The 25,754-nt window shown below is 47.8% G+C and overlaps 1 protein-coding gene and 1 long non-coding RNA gene across 2 annotated transcripts; both read left to right on the top strand.

Moving 5' to 3' along the window:
* Window positions 1–4,442: 4,442 nt before the first annotated feature.
* Window positions 4,443–23,830, top strand: LOC143807405 (fatty acyl-CoA hydrolase precursor, medium chain-like). The gene is made up of 13 exons (XM_077288911.1): window positions 4,443–4,564; window positions 12,502–12,703; window positions 14,161–14,299; window positions 14,504–14,637; window positions 14,830–14,983; window positions 15,117–15,230; window positions 15,834–15,929; window positions 18,101–18,241; window positions 18,932–19,009; window positions 19,353–19,500; window positions 19,659–19,811; window positions 21,642–21,714; window positions 21,875–23,830. The coding sequence occupies exons 1-13, from the start codon at window positions 4,501–4,503 to the stop codon at window positions 22,053–22,055; spliced, it is 1,677 nt and encodes a 558-aa protein (XP_077145026.1). The 5' UTR covers window positions 4,443–4,500; the 3' UTR covers window positions 22,056–23,830.
* LOC143807406 (uncharacterized) lies at window positions 18,555–18,823 on the top strand. The gene is made up of 3 exons (XR_013221717.1): window positions 18,555–18,577; window positions 18,616–18,667; window positions 18,735–18,823. It is a non-coding gene; the product is annotated as an uncharacterized LOC143807406 (long non-coding RNA).
* Window positions 23,831–25,754: the final 1,924 nt, after the last annotated feature.

Here is a 25,754-nt window from a genome sequence, read left to right as displayed (position 1 = left end):
AGCAAAAAACAGTCTACAATTATTTTTGAAATTCAGGAACTTAGATCTATCCCCAGAAAACAAATCAGCAATTGGAATTCTGGGTTCCAACATCGGGTTCTGAACTACATAATCTTGAATGCCTTGTACCCTTGCAGTGAGTTGATCCACACAAGAGGACAGACCTTGAATGTCCATATCTACACCTGTGTCCTGAACCACCCAGAGATTTAGGGGAAAAGAAAAACAAAACACGCTGCAGAGGAAAAAAAAAATAGTCTCAGAACTTCCTTTATCCCTCTATTGAGATGCATTAACACTTTACGGCCAGCTGTACTGTTATGATGACCTGGTGGTTAGGAGCACTAGGAATGACCTGATGAGCAAACTAATAATACAGGACAAGCTCTGGGAAGTGGGAGCTTTGCTGACCGCAACCCCTAAACCTATCACAACAACTAGAAATAGCCGTGGAGCGTACCTAACTCTGCCTAGATGCCTCTTCACAGCCTAAGAGCTAACTTACCCCTAAAGATAGAAAATAAGGCCTAACTTGCCTCAGAGAAATTTCCCAAAGAAATAGGCAGCCCCCCACACGTATTGACTGTGAGTTAAGATGGAAGTCACAAACACAGGAATGAAATAGGTTTCAGCAAAGGAGGCCAGACTTAACTAAACAGACTTGAGGATAGAAAAGGTATCTTTGCGGTCAGCATAAAAAACTACCAAAAAAACACGCAGAGTGTGCAAAAAAGACCCCACACCGACTCACGGCGTGGAGGTGCCACTCTGCATCCCAGAGCTTCCAGCTAGCCAGGCAGAATCATGATAGCAAGCTGGACAGAAAACAGTGGTAAACAAAATAAGCTAGCAGGGACTTAGCTTTTGCTGGAGTAGACAGGTCATCTGAAAGATCCAAGAGCAAACTGAACCAGTACTAGGACATTGACAGCTGGCATCAAGTAACAATCTAAGTGGAGTTAAATAGAGCAGCCAGCCTAGGACTAAATGAGGTCAGCTGAGGAAAGAACCTCAGAACCAGCAGCTCCACTCACAGCCACCAGAGGGAGTCCATGGACAGAACTCGCCGAAGTACCATTCATAACCACCGGAGGGCGTTCGAGAACAGAATTCACAACACACCTCCCTGATATTTACAAGTCTCCCCCCTCATTCACAGGCCAGGAGGGGGAAGGTCTCAGTGGCTCATTGTTTCAACAAGCTAGGTCAACATGTCATTAGCATATCAGCAAACAACATTATTCACTGACCCTGTGAAGAGATAACAATACAGAACAGTGGGTAGAATATCAGATGGCAAATAACTCAACCTACAAGATACAGTAACACCATGATAATCAGTAAAATAGAAATATACACAAAAATGATACCCACATAGCATATCACACCTTCACAGCGCACTTCTCTGGGTTTATGGTAAACCCTGCCTTCCTCAGTGCATCCAGTACAGCCTGGACCTTCTGTAGGTGACTTCCCCAATCTGGGCCGAAAATCACGCTGTCGTCAAGTAAGCGGCTGTATACTTCTTGTGAGGGGCTAGGATCTGGTCCATAACCCTCTGGAAGGTGGCTGGGGCTCCTTGCAGACCGAACGGCATCCAGGTATACTGGAAGCACCCGTCAAGTCTAAAGATAGCCGTCTTCTCCTTGGCACTTGGAAACATGAGAATTTGCCAGTGCTCTTTTGTTAGGTCCAGGGTGGTGATGTATCTGGCTGATCCTAGCCTCTCAATAAGCTCATCAACCCGCTGCATCATCGAACTTGGACACCTCATTGAGCTTCTTGTAATCGTTACAGAAGTGCCACTCTCCATCTGGCTTCGGCACAAGGACAATAGGGCTGGACCAGCCGCTCTTTGACTCCTCGATGACGCCCAGGCTCAACATTCTCTTCTTGGCCATCACCTTGCAGTGAGCTTCAGGAAGCCGATACGGCCTTTGGTTTACTGTCACATGTGGTTCAGTCAGGATCTCGTGCGCCTCCACCTGCATACATACTGGTAACTCCTTAAACAGGTCTCGGTTTTGCTGAAGCAGCTCACGGCACTGTTGTTTCTGGGCCGTCGACAATGTCTCTGCCACTGTGACATCCTCGACCTTGGCCTCACGATGGGTCTCTAGGCACATTGCTTCTACCAGATCCCTCTCTCGCCACGGTTTCAGCAGGTTAATGTGGTATACCAGGTATGGTTTTCTTCTTCCTGGTTGATGGACCTTGTAGTTGACATCACTCCACCTTTTGACCACCCCGTATGGCCCTTGCCACTTGGCTAGGAATTAACTTTGAACGGTGGGGATCAACACCAACACCTGGACTCCAGGGCTAAACTGTCTCAGTCTTGCCGACCGATCGTAGACTCTTGCCTGGACCTCTTGTGCTCGGAGTAGACTCTCCTTCACAATCGGCATCACATTCGTGATCCTGTCCTGCATCTGGGCCACATGTTCAATAATGCTTCGATGGAGTGTTACCACTGCTTCCCAGGTCTCCTTTGCAATGTCCAGAAGACCCCGAGGGTGCCATCAGTATAAGTGCTTGAATGGCAAGAACCCCGAAGAGGCCTGCGGGACATATCTAATGGAGAACAGTAAGTATGGCAAGAATTAATCCCAATCTCTGCCATCCTTCTCCACGAACGTCTTCAACATAGATTTCAAGGTTTTATTGAACCTCTCCAACAGGCCATCTGTCTGCGGATGGTACACTGACAACCTAAGTTGGGTAATCTGTAGGGTCTTGCACAACTCACTCATTACCTTGGACATGAACAGTGTCCCTTGATCTGGCAGGATCTCCTTCAGAAGGCCCGTCCGGGAGAAAATATGGACTAGCTCCCGTGCTATACTTCGGTTGGATTAGTTTCTCAGTGGTACCGCCTCAGGGTACTGCGTAGCGTAGTCCATCACCACCAGGATGTATTGATGACATCTGGCTAAGGGCCCGATCAGGTCCAAGGCAGTCTGGTCAAATGGGACTTTGATTATGGGTAACGGAACTAAGGTACTGTAGTGGGATACGGGGCAGTTACCTGAGAGGTAGGGCAGGACTGGCAGAAATTAACAATATCTCTGTGACACCCAGACCAGTAGAAACTCTGAAGGACTGGCTCTTAGGTTTCATTTATGTCTAGTTCCCTCAAGACATGAGCATGGGCCATACGTCTATAGGGTCCCGGGACTAACAGCTGCTCTAATACTTCCCCTCGCTGTTTAGTGACGCGATATAGCAACTCCTCATTGACTGCAAATTACGGGAAGCTGGTGTCGGCCCCCGACTCTTGGACCACCCCATTTATCACAGTCACATTTTCAAGTGCATGTCTTAAAGTTAAATCCTGCATTTGGGCAGTCCCAAAACTCCCGCCAGAAACCTCCAGCTCAGGAATTTCGGCCTCACTGGTCACCATCTCTCCTTGCCACCAGCCAGGACACCCAAGAGGAACTCAACCACCTCCGATTGCGATGGGGTTTCATCAGGGTTGAGCTGGCTCCTGTCTGTATCCCTTGATTTCTCCACCTGTCCCTCCCGATTATCACGGGGTGTAGAAAACCTACGACCACCCCAACCTCATGGGACTCCGTACCCCGGCATGTTTTAATCAACACTCTGGCGATGGGGTTGTCCTTAGTGTCCCGGTGGATACAGCGGATGAGGCCATGTTACCCTGGAACTAACTGGTGGGTGAGCGTGGCCCTTATCAGGGTTACCAAACTCCCTGAGTGTAAGAGTCCTGATACCAGCACCCCATTTATTGATACGGGACATGACTGTGGCCCCTCACCGGGCTGGTAGTCCACACTGCAGGTGGGATATGCATAGTATGAGCAGCACCTACCTAGGCTGCAGTCCATCTCATCGGAGGACAAGGGACAACAGGGGCGGCTATCCAGGACTGTCCAGCAAAGCAAGTCTCTCCCCGTGGCCTTGGACAAACCCTCAGTGACTCCTTGGGGTGTAGGACTGGATGTCCACATAAAAACCAGCCCGTTACGGAACTTATCTTAAACCTCATATCACGTAGTGTGCTGGAGGAAAATATTCTGGGTTTATGTCACTGATGCTATTAAGCACAGTGACACATATCTCCCCTCCAGCACTTTCCCAGTGACTCACACTGTGTCAGCAGCTCCAGTCCTTCTTGTTGGTTTCCCACGCTCTGTCATTTGTATGGACACATTTTAGTTTGTAGTCGGTTTCTCTTGCTCCTCTATTTTCATTCAGAGTTTGTTGTTTTTGTTCTTCCTTTCCACTTCTAATATCAGGTTCTCACAAGGATTCATAGCTGCCAACTTTTTCCTGTATATTTCCCATCCCGAGGCATCTCCCAAATATGTGTTTTCCTGATTTCGTAAGATGTAACCCATCCTGATAGAACTGGTGATTACACATGATTGACACTCCCATCAACTAATCACAAGTCCAGCTCCGCCTCCATATAAAGCCTCAGCCCAGAACTGCTTCCTCATTAGTTGTCCTGGAGATCATCTGTGACACTCCACAATGATGGGAGCTCTGATGAGGGTAGTTGTGCTGTGTACCGTGGCTCTGGGGGTCCTGACATCAGGTGAGGAAACATTGTTATGAGGGGGTCCTGTGCAAACTGACAGTGACAGAGTCATACGAAGAGCAGAAGAGAGCTGAGAAACCATGGAAGCCGCTGCTCAGCTAGATCCAGTCTCTCCTGTAGAGTGTAAGCTCTTATGGTCAGTGGGGTCCTCTCTCTCCTGTAGAGTGTAAGCTCTTCTGGTCAGTGGGGTCTTCTCTCTCTCCTGTAGAGTGTAAGCTCTTATGGTCAGTGGGGTCCTCTCCTGTAGAGTGTAAGCTCTTATGGTCAGTGGGGTCCTCTCTCTCCTGTAGAGTGTAAGCTCTTATGGTCAGTGGGGTTCTCTCTCTCCTGTAGAGTGTAAGCTCTTATGGTCAGTGGGGTCCTCTCTTCTGTAGAGTGTAAGCTCTTATGATCAGTGGGGTCCTCTCTCTCCTGTAGAGTGTAAGCTCTCATGATCAGTGGGGTCCTCTCTCCTGTAGAGTGTAAGCTCTTATGGTCAGTGGGGTCCTCTCTCCTGTAGAGTATAATCTCTTACGGTCAGTGGGGTCCTCTCTCTCTCCTGTAGAGTGTAAGCTCTTATGGTCAGTGGGGTCCTCTCTCTCCTGTAGAGTGTAAGCTCTTATGGTCAGTGGGGTCCTCTCTCTCCTGTAGAGTGTAAGCTCTTTTGATCAGTGGGGTCCTCTCTCCTGTAGAGTGTAAGCTCTTATGGTCAGTGGGGTCCTCTCTCTCCTGTAGAGTGTAAGCTCTTATGATAATAATAATTTTATTTCTATAGCGCCAGCATACTCAGCAGCACTTTACATTTTAGAGGGGACTTGTACAGACAATAAAAGACATTATAGCATAACAATAATCACATAAATCAACAGATACCAAGAGAAATGAGGGCCCTGCCCTCAAGCTTACAATCTATGAGGAAATAAGGGAGACACGAATGGTGGATGGTATCAATTGCTTTCATTGTTCGGACCAGCCATAATGTAAGAAATCGCGTGTTCATATAATGCTGCATTAACGGGTTATCAGCCAGTATGTAAGAGTGTAAGCTCTTATTGTCAGTGGGGTCCTCTCTCTCCTGTAGAGTGTAAGCTCTTATTGTCAGTGGGGTCCTCTCTCTCCTGTAGAGTGTAAGCTCTTATGATCAGTGGGGTTCTCTCTCTCCTGTAGAGTGTAAGCTCTTATGGTCAGTGGGGTCCTCTCTTCTGTAGAGTGTAAGCTCTTATGGTCAGTGGGGTCCTCTCTCTCCTGTAGAGTGTAAGCTCTTATGATCAGTGGGGTCCTCTCTCCTGTAGAGTGTAAGCTCTTATGGTCAGTGGGGTCCTCTCTCTCCTGTAGAGTGTAAGCTCTTATGGTCAGTGGGGTCCTCTCTCTCCTGTAGAGTGTAAGCTCTTATGATCAGTGGGGTCCTCTCTCTCCTGTAGAGTGTAAGCTCTTATGGTCAGTGGGGTCCTCTCTCTCCTGTAGAGTGTAAGCTCTCATGATCAGTGGGGTCCTCTCTCCTGTAGAGTGTAAGCTCTTATGGTCAGTGGGGTCCTCTCTCCTGTAGAGTATAAGCTCTTACGGTCAGTGGGGTCCTCTCTCTCCTGTAGAGTGTAAGCTCTTATGATCAGTGGGGTCCTCTCTCCTGTAGAGTGTAAGCTCTTATGGTCAGTGGGGTCCTCTCTCTCCTGTAGAGTGTAAGCTCTTATGGTCAGTGGGGTCCTCTCTCTCCTGTAGAGTGTAAGCTCTTATGATCAGTGGGGTCCTCTCTCCTGTAGAGTGTAAGCTCTTATGGTCAGTGGGGTCCTCTCTCTCCTGTAGAGTGTAAGCTCTCATGATCAGTGGGGTCCTCTCTCCTGTAGAGTGTAAGCTTTTATGGTCAGTGGGGTCCTCTCTCCTGTAGAGTATAAGCTCTTACGGTCAGTGGGATCCTCTCTCTCCTGTAGAGTATAAGCTCTTATGGTCAGTGGGGTCCTCTCTCTCCTGTAGAGTGTAAGCTCTTATGATCAGTGGGGTCCTCTCTCTCCTGTAGAGTGTAAGCTCTTTTGATCAGTGGGGTCCTCTCATTGTTCGGACCAGCCATAATGTAAGAAATCGCGTGTTCATATAATGCTGCATTAACCGGTTATCAGCCAGTATGTGTAAAAGTACAGACACTGAGGGCTATTAAATGCATAAAGCATGTGAGAACATGATGCGAGGAACCTTGTTATGAAGAAAATTTAGATTGGGAAACACAGGGATAGTTGGAAAAATGTGTTGAGGCGATAGACCAGTCTGAAGAAATACGTTTTTAGGGCATGCTTAAAACTGTGGGTATTGGGGATTAATCAAATTATCCTGGGTAATGCATTCCAGAGACTTGGCCGCAGCATTTGAGAAGTCTTGGAGACAGGAGTGGGAGGTTCTAATGATTGAAATTGTTAAGGTACCGTTACACTAAACGATTTACCAACGATCACGACCAGCGATACGACCTGGCCGTGATCGTTGGTAAGTCGTTGTGTGGTCACTGGAGAGCTGTCACACAGACAGCTCTCCAGCGACCAACGATGCCGAAGTCCCCGGGTAACCAGGGTAAACATCGGGTTACTAAGCGCAGGGCCGCGCTTAGTAACCCAATGTTTGCCCTCGTTACCATTGTAAATGTAAAAAAAAGAACAGTACATACTTACATTCCGGTGTCAGTCACGTCCCTCGCCGTCAGCTTCCCGCACTGACTGTGAGCACCGGCCGTAAAGTAAAAGCAGAGCACAGCGGTGACGTCACCGCTGTGCTCTGCTTTAAGGCAGCTTCAAGGAAGCTGACGGCGAGGGACGTGACTGACACCGGAATGTAAGTATGTACTGTTTGTTTTTTTTACATTTACAATGGTAACTAGGGTAAACATCGGGTTACTAAGCGCGGCCCTGCGCTTAGTAACCCGATGTTTACCCTGGTTACAAGCGAACACATCGCTGGATCGGTGTCACACACACCGATCCAGCGATGACAGCGGGTGATCCAGCGACGAAATAAAGTTCTGGACTTCTAGCTCCGACCAGCGATATCACAGCAGGATCCTGATCGCTGCTGCGTGTCAAACACAACGAGATCGCTATCCAGGACGCTGCAACGTCACGGATCGCTGTCGTTCTCGTTGGAAAGTTGCTCAGTGTGACGGTAACTTTAATGTTATGTCATTAAGCCGAGCGGAAGGCACTAGTGGGGTGGTAGACTGAGACGAGGGAGGGGATGTAGGGTCATGCTGAACCGTGGCGCGCTCTGTGGGTAAGAATGAGAAGTTTAGATTTATTTCTGGAGTGGATGGGTAACCAGTGTAATGATTGGCACAAGGTAGAGGCATCGGTGTAATGGTTGGTGAGGAATATGATCCTGGCTGCAGCATTCAAGACAGATTGAAGAGGGGAGAGTTTGGTAAGAGGGAGGCCGATTAGTAGAGAGTTACAATAGTCCAGACTAGAATGAATAAGAGCAACAGTAAGAGTTTTTGCAGAGTTGAAAGTAAGGTTGAATTCTAGAATTGTTTTTGAGGTGCAGATAATAAGAGCGAGCCAGTGATCGGATGTGGGGGTGAATGAAAGAAAAGATCTGAATCAAGTATGACCCCAAGACAGCGGGCATTTTGCTCTGGAGTAATGGTAGAACCACACATGGAAATGGCAATGTCGAGGGAGGACATGATGTTGGAGACATAGTAAATATAGGAAAACTGACTGAATAGCAATCTAGTCTGAACTGGTGCATAACCAAAAAAGAACTTACATAGCAAATAGATCAATGGCTGCACTCAATTTTACTGTACTAAAGCAAGGAAATGTGCGATACATGAAATGTGAATAGCATAATGGCTTGTGAAATCTATGAAAAAAGACATGAGATGCTTAGCACAAGATTTGGCCAAAAATTGTGAGCCCATCCACCAAACGTCAAGGAAATCTCAAATCGGATGGGTACCTGACCTGACTGCCTAGTGTGAACACTTACCTATGGCTAATAACATGGTAAAGCCTGCATTTATAGGAAGGTCAGAACCAATTGTGTTTGGATGTAATTAAAATCACAGCTTGGTGAAGGGCGGGGCGTTCAAGTCAGAAAAAATAGTACATAGTAAATATAGGAAAACTGACTGAACAGCAATCTAGTCTGAACTGGTGCATAACCAAAAAAGGACTTACATAGCAAATAGATCAATGGCTGCATTCACTTTTACTGTACTAAAGCAAGGAAATGTGCGATACATGAAATGTGAATAGCATAATGGCTTGTGAAATCTATGAAAAAAACACGAGATGCTTAGCACAAGCCAAAAATTGTGAGCCCATCCACCAAACGTCAAGGTAATCTCAAATCGGATGGGTACCTGACCTGACTGTAGTCACTGTAGTCACTACAGTACAGTTAAATTGAGTGCAGCCATTGATCTATTTGCTATGTAAGTCCTTTTTTGGTTATGCACCAGTTCAGACTAGATTGCTGTTCAGTCAGTTTTCCTATATTTACTATGTACTATTTTTTCTGACTTGAACGCCCCGCCCTTCACTATGCTGTGATTTTAATTACATCAAAACACAGTTGGTTCTGACCTTCCTATAAATGCAGGCTTTACCATGTTATTAGCCATAGGTAAGTGTTCACACTAGGCAGTCAGGTCAGGTACCCATCCGATTTGAGATTACCTTGATGTTTGGTGGATGGGCTCACAATTTTTGGCCACATCTTGTGCTAAGCATCTCATGTGTTTTTTCATAGATTTCACAAGCCATTATGCTATTCACATTTCATGTATCGCACATTTCCCTGCTTTAGTACAGTAAAATTGAGTGCAGCCATTGATCTATTTGCTATGTAAGTCCTTTTTTGGTTATGCACCAGTTCAGACTAGATTGCTGTTCAGTCAGTTTTCCTGTATTTACTATGTACTATTTTTTCTGACTTGAACGCCCCGCCCTTCACCATGCTGTGATTTTAATTACATCCAAATACAGTTGGTTCTGACCTTCCTATAAATGCAGGCTTTGCCATGTTATTAGCCATAGGTAAGTGTTCACACTAGGCAGTCAGGTCAGGTACCAATCCGATTTGAGATTACCTTGACGTCTGGTGGATGGGCTCACAATTTTTGGCCAAATCTTGTGCTAAGCATCTCATGTGTTTTTTCATAGATTTCACAAGCCATTATGCTATTCACTTTTCATGTATCGCACATTTCCTTGCATTAGTACAGTAAAATTGAGTGCAGCCATTGATCTATTTGCTATGATGTTGGAGACAGCGGTAAGACAATCACTGGTGTTTTCTAATAATGCAGGAGTGATGTCAGGAGTAGAGGTGTATAATTGGGGTCATCAGCATAGAGAAGATACTGGAAACCAAATCTACTGATGGTTTGTCCAATAGGGGCAGTATACAAAGAGAAGAGGAGGGGGCCTAGGACTGATCCTTGAGGAACCCCTACACTAAAGGTACCGACACACTCAGCGACGCTGCAGCGATATAGACAACGAGCCGATCGCTGCAGCGTCGCTGTTTAGGTCGCTGTAGAGATGTCAAACACAGCAGCTCCAGAACGATGCAGGAGCGATCCAGTGACGTAATGGCGACTCACTTATCGTTCTCGCTGGTTGTTAGCTCCATGTAAAACATTGCTGACATCGTTGCTTTTGATGTCAAACATGACGATACACGCCGACCTGACAACGAAATAAAGTTCTGGACATCTAGCTCCGACCAGCGATATCACAGCGGGATCCAGATCGCTGCTGCGTGTCAAACACGAGATTGCTATCCAGGACGCTGCAACGTCACGGATCGTTGTCGTTCTCGTTGCAAAGTTGCTGAGTGTGAAGGTACCTTTAGGGGAAGGTGAGAGGAGGAGGAACCAGCAAAAGATACAGTTAAAGAGCGGTCAGAGAGCTAGGAGGAGAACCAGGAGAGAACGGTGTCCTTGAGGCCGATGGAGCGGAGCATAGTGAGGAGCTGATGATCCACAGTGTCGAATGCTGCAGAGAGATCCAGGAGAATTAGCATGGAGTAGTGACCATTAGATTTAGCTGTTATTAGATTATTAGAGACTTTAGTGAGGGTAGTTTCAGTAGAGTGTAAAGAGCGGAAACCAGAGTGAAGAGGGTCAAGAAGAGAGTTATCTGAGAGATAGCGGATTAGACAGGAGTGGATCAAGTGTTCCAGGAGTTTAGAGATGAAGGGAAGATTAGAGACCGGTCTATAAGTTAGCAGCACAGTTTTGATCGAGGGATGTTTTTTTTAAGTAATGGATGTATGACGGCATGTTTAAATGAGGCGGGAGTGATACCAGAAGAGAGAGAGGTTGAATATTCTTGTTAGGTAAGAGGTGACAGCAGGGGAAAGGGACTGGAGAAGATGTGAGGGAATAGGGTCAGTGGTGCAAGTAGTAGGGCGAAAAGATACATGGAGCCATATCATTTTCTTCTTCTGTGACTGGTTCAAAGACAGAGAATGAGCTTGATGCAGTGGGAGAGGGAGGACAGTGCATGGCAAGAGGTGATTGGGAGAAAATTTCCTGTTGGATATGGTCAATTTTTTCTTTTAAATAATTGACCAGATCGTCAGCGCGGAGGTCCGTGGTTGGGGCCTGCACTCTTGGGTTGAGTAGAGAATGGAAAAAGTGTCAAAGAGATGTTTAGGATTACTGGATAGTGAGGTGATGAGGGTGTTGAAATAGGTTTGTTTGGAGAGGTGAAGGGCAGAGTTGTATGGATGAAATCTTCAGGCAGATTTTCTCCAGATGTTCGGCTCACCTGGAACACCGCTGTAGGAAGCGTGTTTGCAGCATTTGCGAGGGTTGTTGCCGTCTGTGCAGAGTTGTTTTATGTGTAGGAGGTGCACCTTCATCCAGAGCACATTTCAGTGTTTCATTATAATCTTTCAGTGCAGAATCAGGACATGAGAGAGAGGAGATTGGGGCCAATGAGGACTGCAAATTCTTCATAAGTTTCTGGGTGTTAATGACACATATGTTTCTGTAAGTGTGGAAAGTGGGATGTCCTGAATGGGAATAAAATGTACATAAATGCCCCCTACATATGGTCAGTGGGGTGTTCAGTATTGTCATGGATTATTGGCTTCTTGGTTGTACAGCTCTCAGGTCTATGTTGGTGCTATAAAGTTGTGGCAGTGTCCCTGGGGCCACAGATAACAAGCTGCTGACATTGTGGTATCTCATGGGATTGTTACAAAGGTTATTGATTTTCTCAGTAATCAGCAGATGATTGCTTGTCTGCTGATCCCTTGTGCTGTTGGTGGAACCGTCTGATGATAGCTCTTGCTACATTCGCCCTTTTTGCTCCCTTCAGAGCAGTGATGATCCCCTCCTATGTGATACCTGGGGGTCTTCATATACATATGCTGCAGATTACACAGGTTTTTAGCTTATTAACAGCTCGGATACATTGTGTCCAGGGTGGAGAAGGTAATGTCCAGGTGAGATTCTCTGCCCTGAGATCTGTAGTGTTACAGGTGCGGCGGTAACATGATCGCCTGTATTGTGCTGCTGACGATCATGTGACTGGGGGGGCACTGGGTGAAGGAGCGGCGACCTGTGACCCCGCACATAATAACCCTGCACCTGCTGGAAGTGATAAGTGAGGAGCGCTGGGACGTGTTCAGACCTTGCAGCCTGGACCGCACCTTACTGCTAGTCTGAGCCCTTATAAAGCTCGGGGACAGTTGGTTATTCCTTCATCACATGATTGCACAGATCCAGGTGTGATTATGACCGATCACATCAGATCTTCATGTACAGGCCTCAATAACAGTCCACAGAAATCCACGCCTGTCTGATGAAGGGCTGAGGGTCCTGCTCACCTGTGAGTGCAGGTCTGGCTGTGATCGGAGTACAGGGATGATGTAAGTGCAGCTCTGGCTGTGACACGAGTACAGGCATGATGTCTCTGCAGTTTTCTGCATCCAATAATCTGATTTTTTTGAGGCTTTAGGAGAGGACGATCCCCCTCAGGTGGAGACGCAATATGGTAAACTGCAGGGGAAGACGCTGTCTGCGAAGGGAACAGACAGAACCGTTCATACCTTCTATGGAGTCCCCTTCGCTAAACCTCCAGTTGGTCCATTGAGATTTGCATCCCCAGAACCCCCCGAGTCCTGGAGCTCCGTGCGGGAGGCCTCAGACTATGCCCCAATGTAAGTGCTCTCAGAGGTTGGTGTGAAAGAACGGCGAACACATTCATACTGTAATAAATATATATATATATACTGCGCAAGAAAATAAAGGGAACACTTAGCCACCACAATGTAACTCCAAATCCATCACTTCTGTGACATCAACCTGTCCAGTTACGAAGCAACACTGATTGTGAATCAATTTCTTCTGCTGTTGTACAAATGGAACGGACAACAGGTAGAAATGATCGGCAACTAGCAAGACAACCCCTATAAAGGAGTGGTTCTGCAGGAGGTGACCACAGACCCTTTCTCTGTTCTCACACTTTTTGGCTGTTGTTTTGGTCACTTTTGTGTTTGGTCATTGATCTCGCCCATAGAGGTACAGTAGCCTGAGGCGGTGTCTAAAACCAACAGAAGTTGCTCAGGTAGTGCAGCTCATCCAGGATGGCACATCAATGCGAGCTGTGGCAATGAGGGTAGCTGTGTCTGTCAGCACAGTGTCCAGAGCATGGAGCAGATACACAAGGAGATGTGGAGGGGGCCGTAGGACGGCAACAACCCAGCAGTAGGGTTGCTACCTCTTCCTTTGTGCACAAAAGATCAGGAGGAGGAGTGCCAGAGCCCTACAAAATGGCATCCAGCAGGCCACTAACATTTATGTGTCTGCACAGACTGTCAGAAATACACTCCATGAGGATGGTATGAGGGCCCGAAGTCCACAAGTCGGTGTTGTGCTCACACTGAGCACATGTGATAGACATGACAGAGTTTGAAGACACCATGGAGAACATTCTTCTGCCTGCAACATCCTCCAGCATGACCGGTTTCAGTGGGTCAGTAATGGTGTGGGGTGGCATTTCTTTGGAGGACCACACAGCCCTCCATGTGCTCGCCAGAGGTACCCTTACTGCTATTAGGTACCAGGATGAGATCCTCAGACCGATTGTGAGACCATATGCTGGTGAGGTTGGCCCTGGATTCCTTCTGATGCATGACAATGCTAGACCTTATGTGGCTGGAGTGTGTCAGCCGTTCCTGCATGATGAAGGCATTGCTGCTATGGACTGACCTGACCAATCCCCAGACCTTAATCCAATCGAGCACATATACACAGGAGAACATCCGCCTCCTCATCAGTAGCATGCCCAGGCATTGTTGGGAGGTAGTTCAGGCACCTGGACACCACACACACTACTGAGCATCATTTCCTTGCTTGAGGCATCTCCACTGAAGTTGGATCAGCCTGTAATTTGATTTACCACATTGATTTTGAGCATCATTCCAACTCCAGACCTCCATGAGAAATTAGTTGTGATTCACATTTATCATTTTTATGTTTTATTGTTTTCAATGCATTCTACTATGCAATGAATAAAGATTTGCAACTGGAATATTTAATTCAGTGATATCTTGGATATGAGATTTTAGTTTTCCCTTTATTTTTGAGCAGTATATACTGAATATATATTTATTAGATGTCTGCAGGATCATCACGCGATGGAACTGTTACTGGAGTCAGTGAAAGCCAAATCTACTATACCTCCTGTGTCGGAGGACTGTCTGTACCTAAACGTCTTCACACCTGCTGATCGAGTGAAGAAGGAGAAGCTGCCGGTAAGTCAAGCCTGTATTGTGTGACTAACATTTCTATATAATTGCTGCGGTGTGTAGATGCAGAATTTACAGATCCCACTTTTGTGTGCACAGAGGTTGTGCCCATGGCGGTCCCTTATGATTCTAATTGGAGACACAAAGATAAAATCTCATTCACATTGACCTGCATTTCCTATTAATGAACAGCTTCTGCTCATTGCCTAGGTCATGGTGTTCATACATGGTGGAGGCCTGATGATGGGGGGAGCCATGTTGTTTGAAGGTTCTGCTCTGGGTGCCCATGAAAACGTTGTAGTTGTTTCCATCCAGTACCGGCTGGGGCTCCTCGGCTTCCTTAGGTAATGTCTATGCTGTCAGTGACTTTACTGCCCAGAGGTAAGACATGAAATGACAATGCTGTGTGCTGTCAGCCGGCTATACCTGGTGCTATGTGGATGGGACCATTGTCAGTCTTTGTGCACATTACTCTGCAGGGAGCCACTGGGTTGAGGTCACCTAATTTTATTAACAGCTATCTTTTCTTGTCACAGCACTGGAGATGACCGCGCTCCTGGGAACTACGGCTTCTTGGATCAGGTTGAAGCTCTCCAGTGGGTTCAGAAGAACATTGCAGATTTCGGAGGGGACCCCGACTCTGTGACTATATTTGGGGAGTCTGCGGGGGGAATCAGCGTCTCTGCACTGGTGAGCAGTTGTGATGCTGATATGTTGCTCATTATTGAGGCTCTGATTGGGCGGTTGTTCTATAGATGAAGGTAAAGGCCCATCATTTAACCCTTAATGATCTTGCCCCCTTCTGTGTATTTCTTATATTCAGGTGGCGTCACCACTGGCCAAAGGCTTATTCCACAGAGCTATTGCTGAGAGTGGTGTAGCCATAATGCCGGGTTTGGTGGCCCAGACTAAAGAGGAAAGTGCGTTTTATAGTAATGTAAGTATACATTAGGCCATAAAATGCTGCACTGTGTCTGAGGACCTAGCGCCTCGAGTAAAAGTGCCGTCAATCGTCCGACCAATGACCCCAGCACTAGTTTGATGGTTGACTGGATCACTCGTACACCATCCAGTGTAGTCAGGTGATTTGCTGTGGATAACGATGATTGCAAAATTTACTTCTGCCACTGAGATAACCATTGAGTGACTTCCCATCGGGTGCGGTTGTGTTATCGGGCCTTTACTCTTGAGGTCCATCACTGTTACTAGAACTTTGCTATATGATGATAATCTTTTCATCTCCTTCTCACAAATCCTCCCTCCACTGTTCTTCACTGGCCGAGTGTGATCTTATGCAGCCGAGTGCTTTAATATTGCTGCTGTCCACTTGATGGTGCCGTGGGTCCACACTAATAAGGGAATAGCGGGGAATTGTGGGCCATGTGGCTGAGGCCACATCAGGTGTCTGGGGAACCTACATTGCTGTGGCAGCCGAGGCCACTTACGAGCCTGTCGGGTGTGTGACGTGAGAGACGACCGACAGTCCTTCCTCATTCCTGCACTGACACTTTGCTTGTGTCGGATTTTCTCTCTTCTGCAGATCGTGGCCAATATTTCGGGCTGTGGTTTGGATGTGCTTGTGGACTGTCTGAAGGTGAAATCTGAAGAAGAGATCCTGTCTCTAGTTGTCTCTATGGTACGGTCAGTGAAGTCATAGGGTTCATCACCCTGATTCCTCACCACCCCTGACCCCCAGTGATCCAGGGAATATTCACCAGTTCTAGCTTCATCACACTGATTTCCTACTGGCAGAAAGCTGTGCAGAATTGTGAATGCAGCTCTGGATGTGAATGAAATGTATGAAGTTATACAGAAGGAAAGCATATTACAAATGCAAAATCTGCAGCATCTCCATTCCAGTGCCCTCTACCACCATACCTCCTGTCCTCTGCACCAGTGGCCCAAACCACCACCACACTGTCATGATAAGGACATGGTTAATGTCCTGTTCTCTCAGGGTTAATTTTGCTGGCCTCATTTTCGATCTGGGAGGGTTATTTATACTCACTCCAGACTAGGATTCACTGTCAGCTATACATTCCTCTTGTCTGTGTGCCTGACCCTTGGAGTGTGTGCGCGGCTTGCAATAGTTTTCCTTGCTCTCCATGCTTACTCTGCTTGTTTGTTCTTTTGGATTTCTGATCTCTAGCTTCCCTTCTGACAATCCCGTCTCTCCCGTTTGGTACCTCGTGATCTCTTGGTTCTGATCTTGGCTTGTTTGACCACTCTCCTGTGTATATCGTCTTCTCTGCACCCCGGTGTCTGGCCCCACCCCCGACTACCTCCCACTCTGTCACATGGGTTAGGGCTTGGTTGTTACCTGGTTAGTTACCCGGCGCTTTGCTCAGCTCCCTTGCTGCTGAGTACAGCTCTCCCCACGGCAGTAATACCCAGGAGTCATGACCCACACCTCCTGTCCTCTACCCCAGTGGCCCCCACCACTACACCTCCTGTCTTCTGCCCCAGTGGCCCCAACCACCACCATACCTCCTGTCTTCTGCCCCAGTGGCCTCCACCACCACACCTCCTGTCCTCTGCCCCAGTGGCCAACACCACCACACCTCCTGTCCTCTGCCCCAGTGGCCCCAACCACACCTACTTTTTTATGCCCCAGTGGCCTCCCACCACCACACCTCCTGTCCTCTGCCCCAGTGGCCCTAAACACCACACCTCTTCTTCTCTGTCCGTGGCCCCCACCACACCTCCTGTCCTCTGCCTCAGTGGCCTCCACCTCCACACCTCTTCTACTCTGCCCCAGTGGCCCCCACCACATTTCTTGTCTTCTGCCCCAGTGGCCCCAACCACAACTGCTGTCGTCTTCCCCAACCACCACCACACCTCCTGTCCTCTGCCCCAGTGGCCCTAACCACCACATCTCCTGTCATCTGCTCCAGTGGCCTCCACCACACCTCCTGTTCTCTGCCCCAGTGGTCGCCACTTCTACACCTCCTGTCCTCTGCCCCAGTGGCCTCCACCACCACACCTCTTCTCCTCTGCCCCAGTGGCCCCCACCACCACACCTCTTCTCTGCCCCAGTTGCCTCCACCACACCTCTTCTCCTCTGCCCTAGTGGCCCCTACCACCACACCTCTTCTCCTCTGTCCCAGTGGCCCCCACCACCATACCTCTTCTATTTTGCCCCAGTGGCCCCCACCACCAAACCTCCTGTCCTATGCCCCAGTGGACTACACCACCACAACTCCTGTCCTCTGCCACACTGTCCTCCACCACCACCCCTCTTTTTGTCTGCCCCAGTGGCCCACACCACACCTCTTCTCCTCTACCCCAGTTACCCCCACCACCACACCTCTGCCCCATTGGCCACCACCATGACACCTCCTTTCCTCTACCCCAGTGGCCAGCACCATCACTCCTCCTGTCCTGTGGCCCCCACCACCGCACCTCCTGTCCTCTGCCGCGATGGCTACCACCACTACACCTCCTGTCCTCTGCCCCAGTGGCCCCCACCACCACACCTTTGACACTGAAGTCTGTTCCTGCATGGTTACAGAGGCAGCACTTACAAAATGGACTTTAACCTCTTAAATGGGCAATACTCAATGCAAGTAATTACGGTACCCCTCTGTTCATGATTTCTAATAACTAAACGGCAAAGTTGATTACTTATTACTTTTACAATCTATTTGCAATATTACCCACTAATAAAGTTGATAATAAACCTTGAAATCACCACCCTGTTTTTAACAACTGGCTCTGATGGAGCATTTAATAATTTCTCTGTAATGGTTTGGGGGTCTTGGGGGATGTAGTTGGGTTTCACCCTTTACTTTTCTCCTCCGCTTGCAGAAAATGATATATCTGCCTGTAAGTGTCGATGGGGCATTCTTCCCTAAAGCCGCCGAGCAGATTATGGCCGATAAAGAGGTGAACAGCGTTCCTTTTATGACTGGAGTCACCAGCCAGGAATTTGGATGGATCATTCCGTTGGTAAGATTGATAGAGGAGGAAATGCTGTTAGGTTGAACAATTAATAAAATGTTCACTTAAGTTGCCTACTCCTGGCCTAATGGATATTGATCAGGTGCACACTAAAGAAATAACATATGACAACACACAGTCAGATGTAAACTCTCCTTGATCAATCTATGGCTCAGCTCCAAGGGCTTTATTTAGTCAGAACACAGGTTTATATAACCCCTCTAAGGGGGGCTCGGTTAGCTTTAAAATGGGAGTGATCGGATGTATTCCATTGGTTAGTGGGTTGGGCAATGAGCAAGTCCATGGGCGGATCCATGAGGTCATCAGGGTGGGTTGGTCCATGAGGTCATCAAGGTGGGCGTCACTGTGGGAGGATCCATGAGGTCATCAGGGTGGGCGTCATCTTGGATATCAGCACATGGTGTGCTGATACAGGTAATGGCAGCCATCTTTAGGGTCTCACTGATCTTCTTGGATATCAGCACTTGGTGTGCTGATACAGGAAATGGCAGCCATCTTTAGTGTCTCACTTTGATCTGAGAAAACTTATGTAAGGTTAAACAATACATGTTATGGGTTGGTTCTCTCAATCTCTTATGTCTTGAGGTTAATTAAGTATTTGATCTTATGGCTCTCCCCAACAATACTGAGATCATCTGATGATCTTTACATCATTGATCTTTCTCATTCTATCCTCAGGCGATGAATATCTCAGGGTTTCGAGAAGGAATGGAGAGAGAGCAGGCAGAAGAAATGCTGAAGAACTTCCCCATTCTGGTATGAGCACTGCTGGCAGGAGATGGCAATGGCTGAGGGTGGATTATGGGGCACTTAGATGGTAACCTGCATGATTATACGCCACAGGCCTTGTAAAAGAGGGAGGTAGCCACCCCAAGATGATGAACCATCCACCAGTTTTTCTATGCCAACCTGATCCTGCAGGTCCTTACTTGCCCAACAGGTCCTGATGTCTACATCCTGCAGAGTATACGAGATTCTGCTCATTTGTCTGTGACCGCCCCAGGAGCCGAGGCCGGCAGCCGTCATCTTCTACCACCGGCTTTGGATCTTCTGTGATCTTTCCGCTTGGTGTCATTCTGGTGATATTGATATATTTCAGGGTCCATTCAGCAGCGCCACCAGCTTCCTGCTAGATGAATACATTGGAGATGTGAGTGATCCTGCCGAAGTCCGGAACCGCCTCATAGATCTGATTGGAGACCTTATGTTTGTCGTCCCAGCATTACGAGCGGCCAAGTACCACCGAGGTACGATGCACGAGATGAAGGATAACCTCCACACATATGTTGTGTTCCACATATATAGGGTGAAAGGACGGAGACCACGGTCACCTCCTCTTTATGATGTTGGGTTCTCTGCAGAACGTAGATTTTTGTTCTGAAACCCACACAATCTGTTATTCCAGATTCTGGCCATCCCACCTACTTCTACGAGTTCCAGCACCGTCCATCGCTCTTCGAGGACTCCAAGCCAGACTTTGTGAAAGCCGATCACGGGGACGAGCTGTTCTTTGTGATAGGAGGTCCTTTCTTGAATGGCAACGTTATGTTTATAGCAGGTGACCACCTTAGTCTACATGTGGGGGGATGATTGATGATATATGGGGCATTTATAGATCAGTTGATACTTTCTCTTCTGAAATGACTCTTCCACGGTTGTTGGGGTCATTCTTCCATTTCTCTTGTTTTGCTCCATTTTTGGGACACCAATAACTTTCTGTTCTGCAGAAGACACTTCTGTGATTTGGTGCCGGAGCGCAGAGTAATTTATAGTTGAGACACTGGGTAAAATGTATCGAAAGCAAGAATGTGCTGATCTGGAAATCTCTTCTCGCCATATTTTATCACACATAGCAGATCAGAAGTGGAATTTTCAATATTTTTCAATTTAATTTGGTTCATTTTTTTATTTCAAAATTGTTGGCAGCGACAAATCTCAAAAAAGTTGGGACAAGGGAAACAAAAGTCTGGAAAAGTAAGTACCATGTATGCATAAAAAGAGCATGTGAGAGAGGCAGAGTCTCTCAGAAGTAAAGACGATTGGAGGTGACTGATGTGTGAACTGCATCTTAAGATGGTGGAACAAGTTCAGAAAAATGTTACTGTACGTGAAGTTACAGACTTTGACTATCCACCACCTCCATCACTTATCAAGATTCAGGGATTGTGGAGAAATCCATCTGCACAAGGGAGAAAGTGGACGATCAGTATTGAGGGCTCGTGGCCTCTTGGTCTTCATGCTGCATTAAATGCTTACAGGATCCGGTCATGCAAATCTCTGAATGGGCTCAGGAAAACTTCCAGAAATCATCGTCTATGATCACAGGTCACCATGCCATCCACAAATGCAAGTGACACTGCTGTCTTCTTGGGGCCACAGATCATTTATAATGGACGGAGGTAAAAGGGCAAAATGCTCTGTGGTCGTAGGAATCAGTCCGTCAAATCCTCTATGGAGACCCTGGACGTCGTGTCCTGAAGATTCAGGAGGACAGGAACTATCCAGCTTATTATTAATGGTAAGGGACCACCCAGCTTGTCACCAGGGAGAGAGACTGTCCAGCTTGTTATGGAGGAGAAAGATCTTTCAGCTTGTTATCGTGGAGATGGGACCATCCAGCTTGTTATGGAGGAGATAGACCGTGCTGCATGTCATCGAGGAGAGGGACCGTCCAGCGTGTCATCGGGGAGAGTAACCGTCCAGCGTGTCATCGGGGAGAGGGACCATCCAGCGTGTCATCAGGGAGAGGGACTGTCCAGCTCTTCACAGAGAGCCGCCGTCCAGCTTGTCATCGGGGAGAGGGACCGTCCAGTGTGTCATCGGGGAGAGGGACCGTGCTGCATGTCATCAAGGAGAGGGAACGTCCTGCGTGTCTTCGGGGAGAGGGACCGTACAGCGTGTCATCGGGGAGAGGGACCGTCCATCTTGTTATGGAGGAGAAAGACTGTCCTGCTTGTTATCGGGGAGAGGGACTGTCCAGCTCTTCATAGAGGAGAGCGACTGTCCAGCGTTTCATCGGGGAGAGGGACCATTCAGCTTGTTATCAGCGCCCTGATCACCTCTGTGATGTATGGGGGGCATTAGTGTCTGTGGCTGGAGCAGTGCACACATGCAGGACCCCAGTGTTATATAGAGGTGTTAGACATCTGCATGGAGCAGATGTTTGTCCTGTGTCAGGGAAGACTTTGTATATTTCAGTAACATAATGCAGGACCACATCCTGCCTCCATCTTTGTACTTTGTAGCACAGAATTTGTTTTTTTTATTATCAAACTTGGTTTCTTTTTCCTACATGTAAGATGTTCTGGTAATAATTTTTTTTTTTTGGTCCCGTGCAGGAACATTTACTGCGTGTTGTGATCTAATTCTTCTTCTATTTTTCTTCCAGGAGCCGCCACAGAAGAAGAGAAGGTTCTGAGCAAAGCGGTTATGAGATACTGGGCCAACTTCGCCCGCACCGGGTAAGACATGCTGGGTGACTGGCAGATATTGGGGGCTTCCTCGGCTTCAGCTCCCACATTCTTGGCCCCCTCCCTACACCCCCCCATACCACATGTATATCCCACCACTATCCCGCTCTGCAGTTGATGCATCTTTAAGCTTTCCCCATTTTCTCTTCAGTGACCCCAATGGTTCGGGCTTGGAGCACTGGCCACAGTACGACGAGGAAGAAGATTACATGGAGATAAACCTGGAGCAGAAAGCGGCAAAACACCTGAAGGCTGGAAAGTATGAATTCTGGACCCGCGTGCTCCCTGAGAAGATGCAGGAGGCGCCGCAGCAGCAGCACAGTGAGCTGTAAACGCTGCCAGTCATTTACTGCAGAGCTTACAAGATGCACTGACCCCTGTTCACACAAACTCCTAACAATAATTAGGATGATGATCTGAGACCCCTGTCCCCGCTCCACACAGAGGTGACTGCACCCCCTGAGACCCATTATACAGGCTGTATGTACAATTAATCCACAAAACAGGCCGACCAAGGCCTGTCCATTGTCATTGGAAACAGTCAGCAGACTTACTGCCAAAACTCCCCAACAACCTGCTGCAGCTCCTGTAATAAGAGGGGAGTAACCGGTTGTACAGGTGTCTGTTCACACCCGGTGTAACCATCCAGCCTCCAAGAACACAAAAACAACAAACTGCAGCTAGAATAGCAGAGAATTTGAGGAGCAGAATAGTGAGCGCAGCTCCGGAGTGTAGATGGATAAAGCTTGTATAATGGGGGTCGACGGTGCCCGAGCAGTGACCACCCTCCTGATCTAATACAGCAATGTCCGGCTGCCAGCACCGCTCCACATCCTGGGCTCTTGCTGTGGTATGCCTCTGCAGGGCATGCTGGGAATACAATTGTATATATACATTATATAGGGGATACTGCAACTGCTGTAAATACAATATATGTGATACTGCTGTATATATGTTACATAGGTGATACTGCAACTATACACACCAGTTACAGTATCACCTATATAATGTATACACAACTGCCTATATAAAAAGAAAAACATCTTATAGCTCCATCACCATGACTTAGGCTGGTTTCACATTTGCGGTTGAGTCCGCAGCGTATCGTCCGCAACCGCATGCAAAAAAGCCTACAAACACATGATAACGCAGCGTTTTTTATCCGTATCAACTTACGCATGACGTCAAAAAAATGCAGCGTTTGCATGCGTTTTTACATGCCTTTGCGCTTTTTATGCGCATGCGTTTGATATTTCCAGGAGGGCGTGGCTCAATGGGCGTATCTAAATCAGTTCCTGGACATGCGCAGTCCGGCGTACGCAAGCGCCTCGAACGCATGCGTACACAAAGACATGCGTATGCATGCATTCCCATAGACAGTAATGCATTTTTTAACGCACTCATCCGCATGCGTATGCCTGCGCATATTTGACGGAAATTTGCAATTTGCCACCTCCAAAATTGCAACATATTGCATTAGCTGCGCCCAGCCGCACAAGCTAAAATGACGCATGCGTGGTCAAACGCAGGCGAACGCATGCAACTGCGTCTACAATGTTAAAGATAGGAAATCAAGATGTATGTGGCAGAAACGCTGCGGACACAACCGTAAATGTGAAACCAGTCATAGTGATATCAGCTGCCTTGTCCTTGTTAACAATTTCTCCTGAGCTAACGAGAAGATCACTGACATGATGTAAGGCCATGTTCATACATTCAGTATTTGGTCAGTATTTTACCTCAGTATTTAAATGCCAAAACCAGGGGGATGATAAATACAGAAGTGGTGACGTGTCTCCATTATACGTCTCATCTAATTGTTCCACTCCTGGTTTTGGTACAAATATTGAGGTAAAATACTGACCAAATACTGGGGTAAAATACTCACCAAATATTGAGGTAAAATACTGACCAAGAGTGAACGTGGCCTAACAGGTCATTTTGAGGCAGGAGTGAAAATCAGTGGAATTGGAGTTTTTCGGATAGAGATAGTTATCACGTATTATTCTGCAATCTTCCTGCGTTTCCTCTGCTCGCTCCTCACAACAATCTGCAGGAAATGTAAATTGTCGCTATAAAAACTGAAGCCGCAAAATGTGTGAGAACCAAAACTTGTTTCAGGCTCAATCTTTGCTGGCCTGTATGCGGTGTCAGTCTGCCTGTATGCGGTGTCATTCTGTCCATATGCGTTATCATTCTGTCTGTATGCGGTGTCATTCTGCCTGTGTGCGGTGTCATTCTGCCTGTATGCGGTGTCATTCTGTCTGTGTGCGGTGTCATTCTGTCTGTATGCGGTGTCAGTCTGCCTGTATACGGTGTCAGTCTGCCTGTATGCGGTGTCATTCTGTCCATATGCGTTATCATTCTGTCTGTATGCGGTGTCATTCTGTCTGTATGCGGTGTCATTCTGCCTGTATGCGGTGTCAGTCTGCCTGTGTGCGGTGTCATTCTGTCTGTATGCGGTGTCATTCTGTCTGTATGCGGTGTCATTCTGTCCGTATGCGGTGTCATTCTGCCTGTGTGCGGTGTCAGTCTGCCTGTGTGCGGTGTCAGTCTGCCTGTGTGCGGTGTCATTCTGTCTGTATGCGGTGTCATTCTGTCTGTATGCGGTGTCATTCTGCCTGTGTGCGGTGTCAGTCTGCCTGTGTGCGGTGTCAGTCTGCCTGTGTGCGGTGTCATTCTGCCGGTATGCGGTGTCATTCTGTCCGTATGCGGTGTCATTCTGCCTGTATGCGGTGTCATTCTGTCTGTATGCGGTGTCATTCTGCCTGTATACGGTGTCAGTCTGCCTGTATACGGTGTCAGTCTGCCTGTATGCGGTGTCATTCTGTCCATATGCGTTATCATTCTGTCTGTATGCGGTGTCATTCTGTCTGTATGCGGTGTCATTCTGCCTGTATGCGGTGTCAGTCTGCCTGTGTGCGGTGTCATTCTGTCTGTATGCGGTGTCATTCTGTCTGTATGCGGTGTCATTCTGTCCGTATGCGGTGTCATTCTGCCTGTGTGCGGTGTCAGTCTGCCTGTGTGCGGTGTCAGTCTGCCTGTGTGCGGTGTCATTCTGTCTGTATGCGGTGTCATTCTGTCTGTATGCGGTGTCATTCTGCCTGTGTGCGGTGTCAGTCTGCCTGTGTGCGGTGTCAGTCTGCCTGTGTGCGGTGTCATTCTGCCGGTATGCGGTGTCATTCTGTCCGTATGCGGTGTCATTCTGCCTGTATGCGGTGTCATTCTGCCTGTGTGCGGTGTCAGTCTGCCTGTGTGCGGTGTCAGTCTGCCTGTGTGCGGTGTCATTCTGTCTGTATGCGGTGTCATTCTGTCTGTATGCGGTGTCATTCTGCCTGTGTGCGGTGTCAGTCTGCCTGTGTGCGGTGTCAGTCTGCCTGTGTGCGGTGTCATTCTGCCGGTATGTGGTGTCATTCTGTCCGTATGCGGTGTCAGTCTGCCTGTGTGCGGTGTCAGTCTGCCTGTGTGCGGTGTCATTCTGCCTGTATGCGGTGTCATTCTGCCTGTATGCGGTGTCATTCTGCCTGTGTGCGGTGTCATTCTGTCTGTATGCGTTATCATTCTGTCTGTATGCGGTGTCATTCTGCCTGTATGCGGTGTCATTCTGCCTGTGTGCGGTGTCATTCTGCCTGTATGCGGTGTCATTCTGTCTGTGTGCGGTGTCATTCTGTCTGTATGCGGTGTCATTCTGCCTGTATGCGGTGTCAGTCTGCCTGTATGCGGTGTCAGTCTGCCTGTATGCAGTGTCATTCTGTCCATATGCGTTATCATTCTGTCTGTATGCGGTGTCATTCTGCCTGTATGCGGTGTCAGTCTGCCTGTGTGCGGTGTCATTCTGTCTGTATGCGGTGTCATTCTGTCTGTATGCGGTGTCATTCTGTCCGTATGCGGTGTCATTCTGCCTGTATGCGGTGTCATTCTGCCTGTGTGCGGTGTCAGTCTGCCTGTGTGCGGTGTCAGTCTGCCTGTGTGCGGTGTCATTCTGTCTGTATGCGGTGTCATTCTGTCTGTATGCGGTGTCATTCTGCCTG

Source organism: Ranitomeya variabilis, chromosome 2 (genome assembly GCF_051348905.1).
Source record: "Ranitomeya variabilis isolate aRanVar5 chromosome 2, aRanVar5.hap1, whole genome shotgun sequence".
Taxonomy (NCBI): Eukaryota; Metazoa; Chordata; class Amphibia; order Anura; family Dendrobatidae; genus Ranitomeya; species Ranitomeya variabilis.
This window is presented reverse-complemented; position numbering and strand designations above follow the sequence as displayed.

Bases quoted from the DNA above. Each gene is read 5' to 3' on its own strand.
- LOC143807405 (XM_077288911.1), top strand. From the start codon at position 4,501: ATGATGGGAGCTCTGATGAGGGTAGTTGTGCTGTGTACCGTGGCTCTG. The intron at 19,010-19,352 runs GTATGAGCACTG...GATATATTTCAG, and splicing joins TGAAGAACTTCCCCATTCTG to GGTCCATTCAGCAGCGCCAC. The intron at 19,812-21,641 runs GTGACCACCTTA...TTTTTCTTCCAG, and splicing joins CAACGTTATGTTTATAGCAG to GAGCCGCCACAGAAGAAGAG.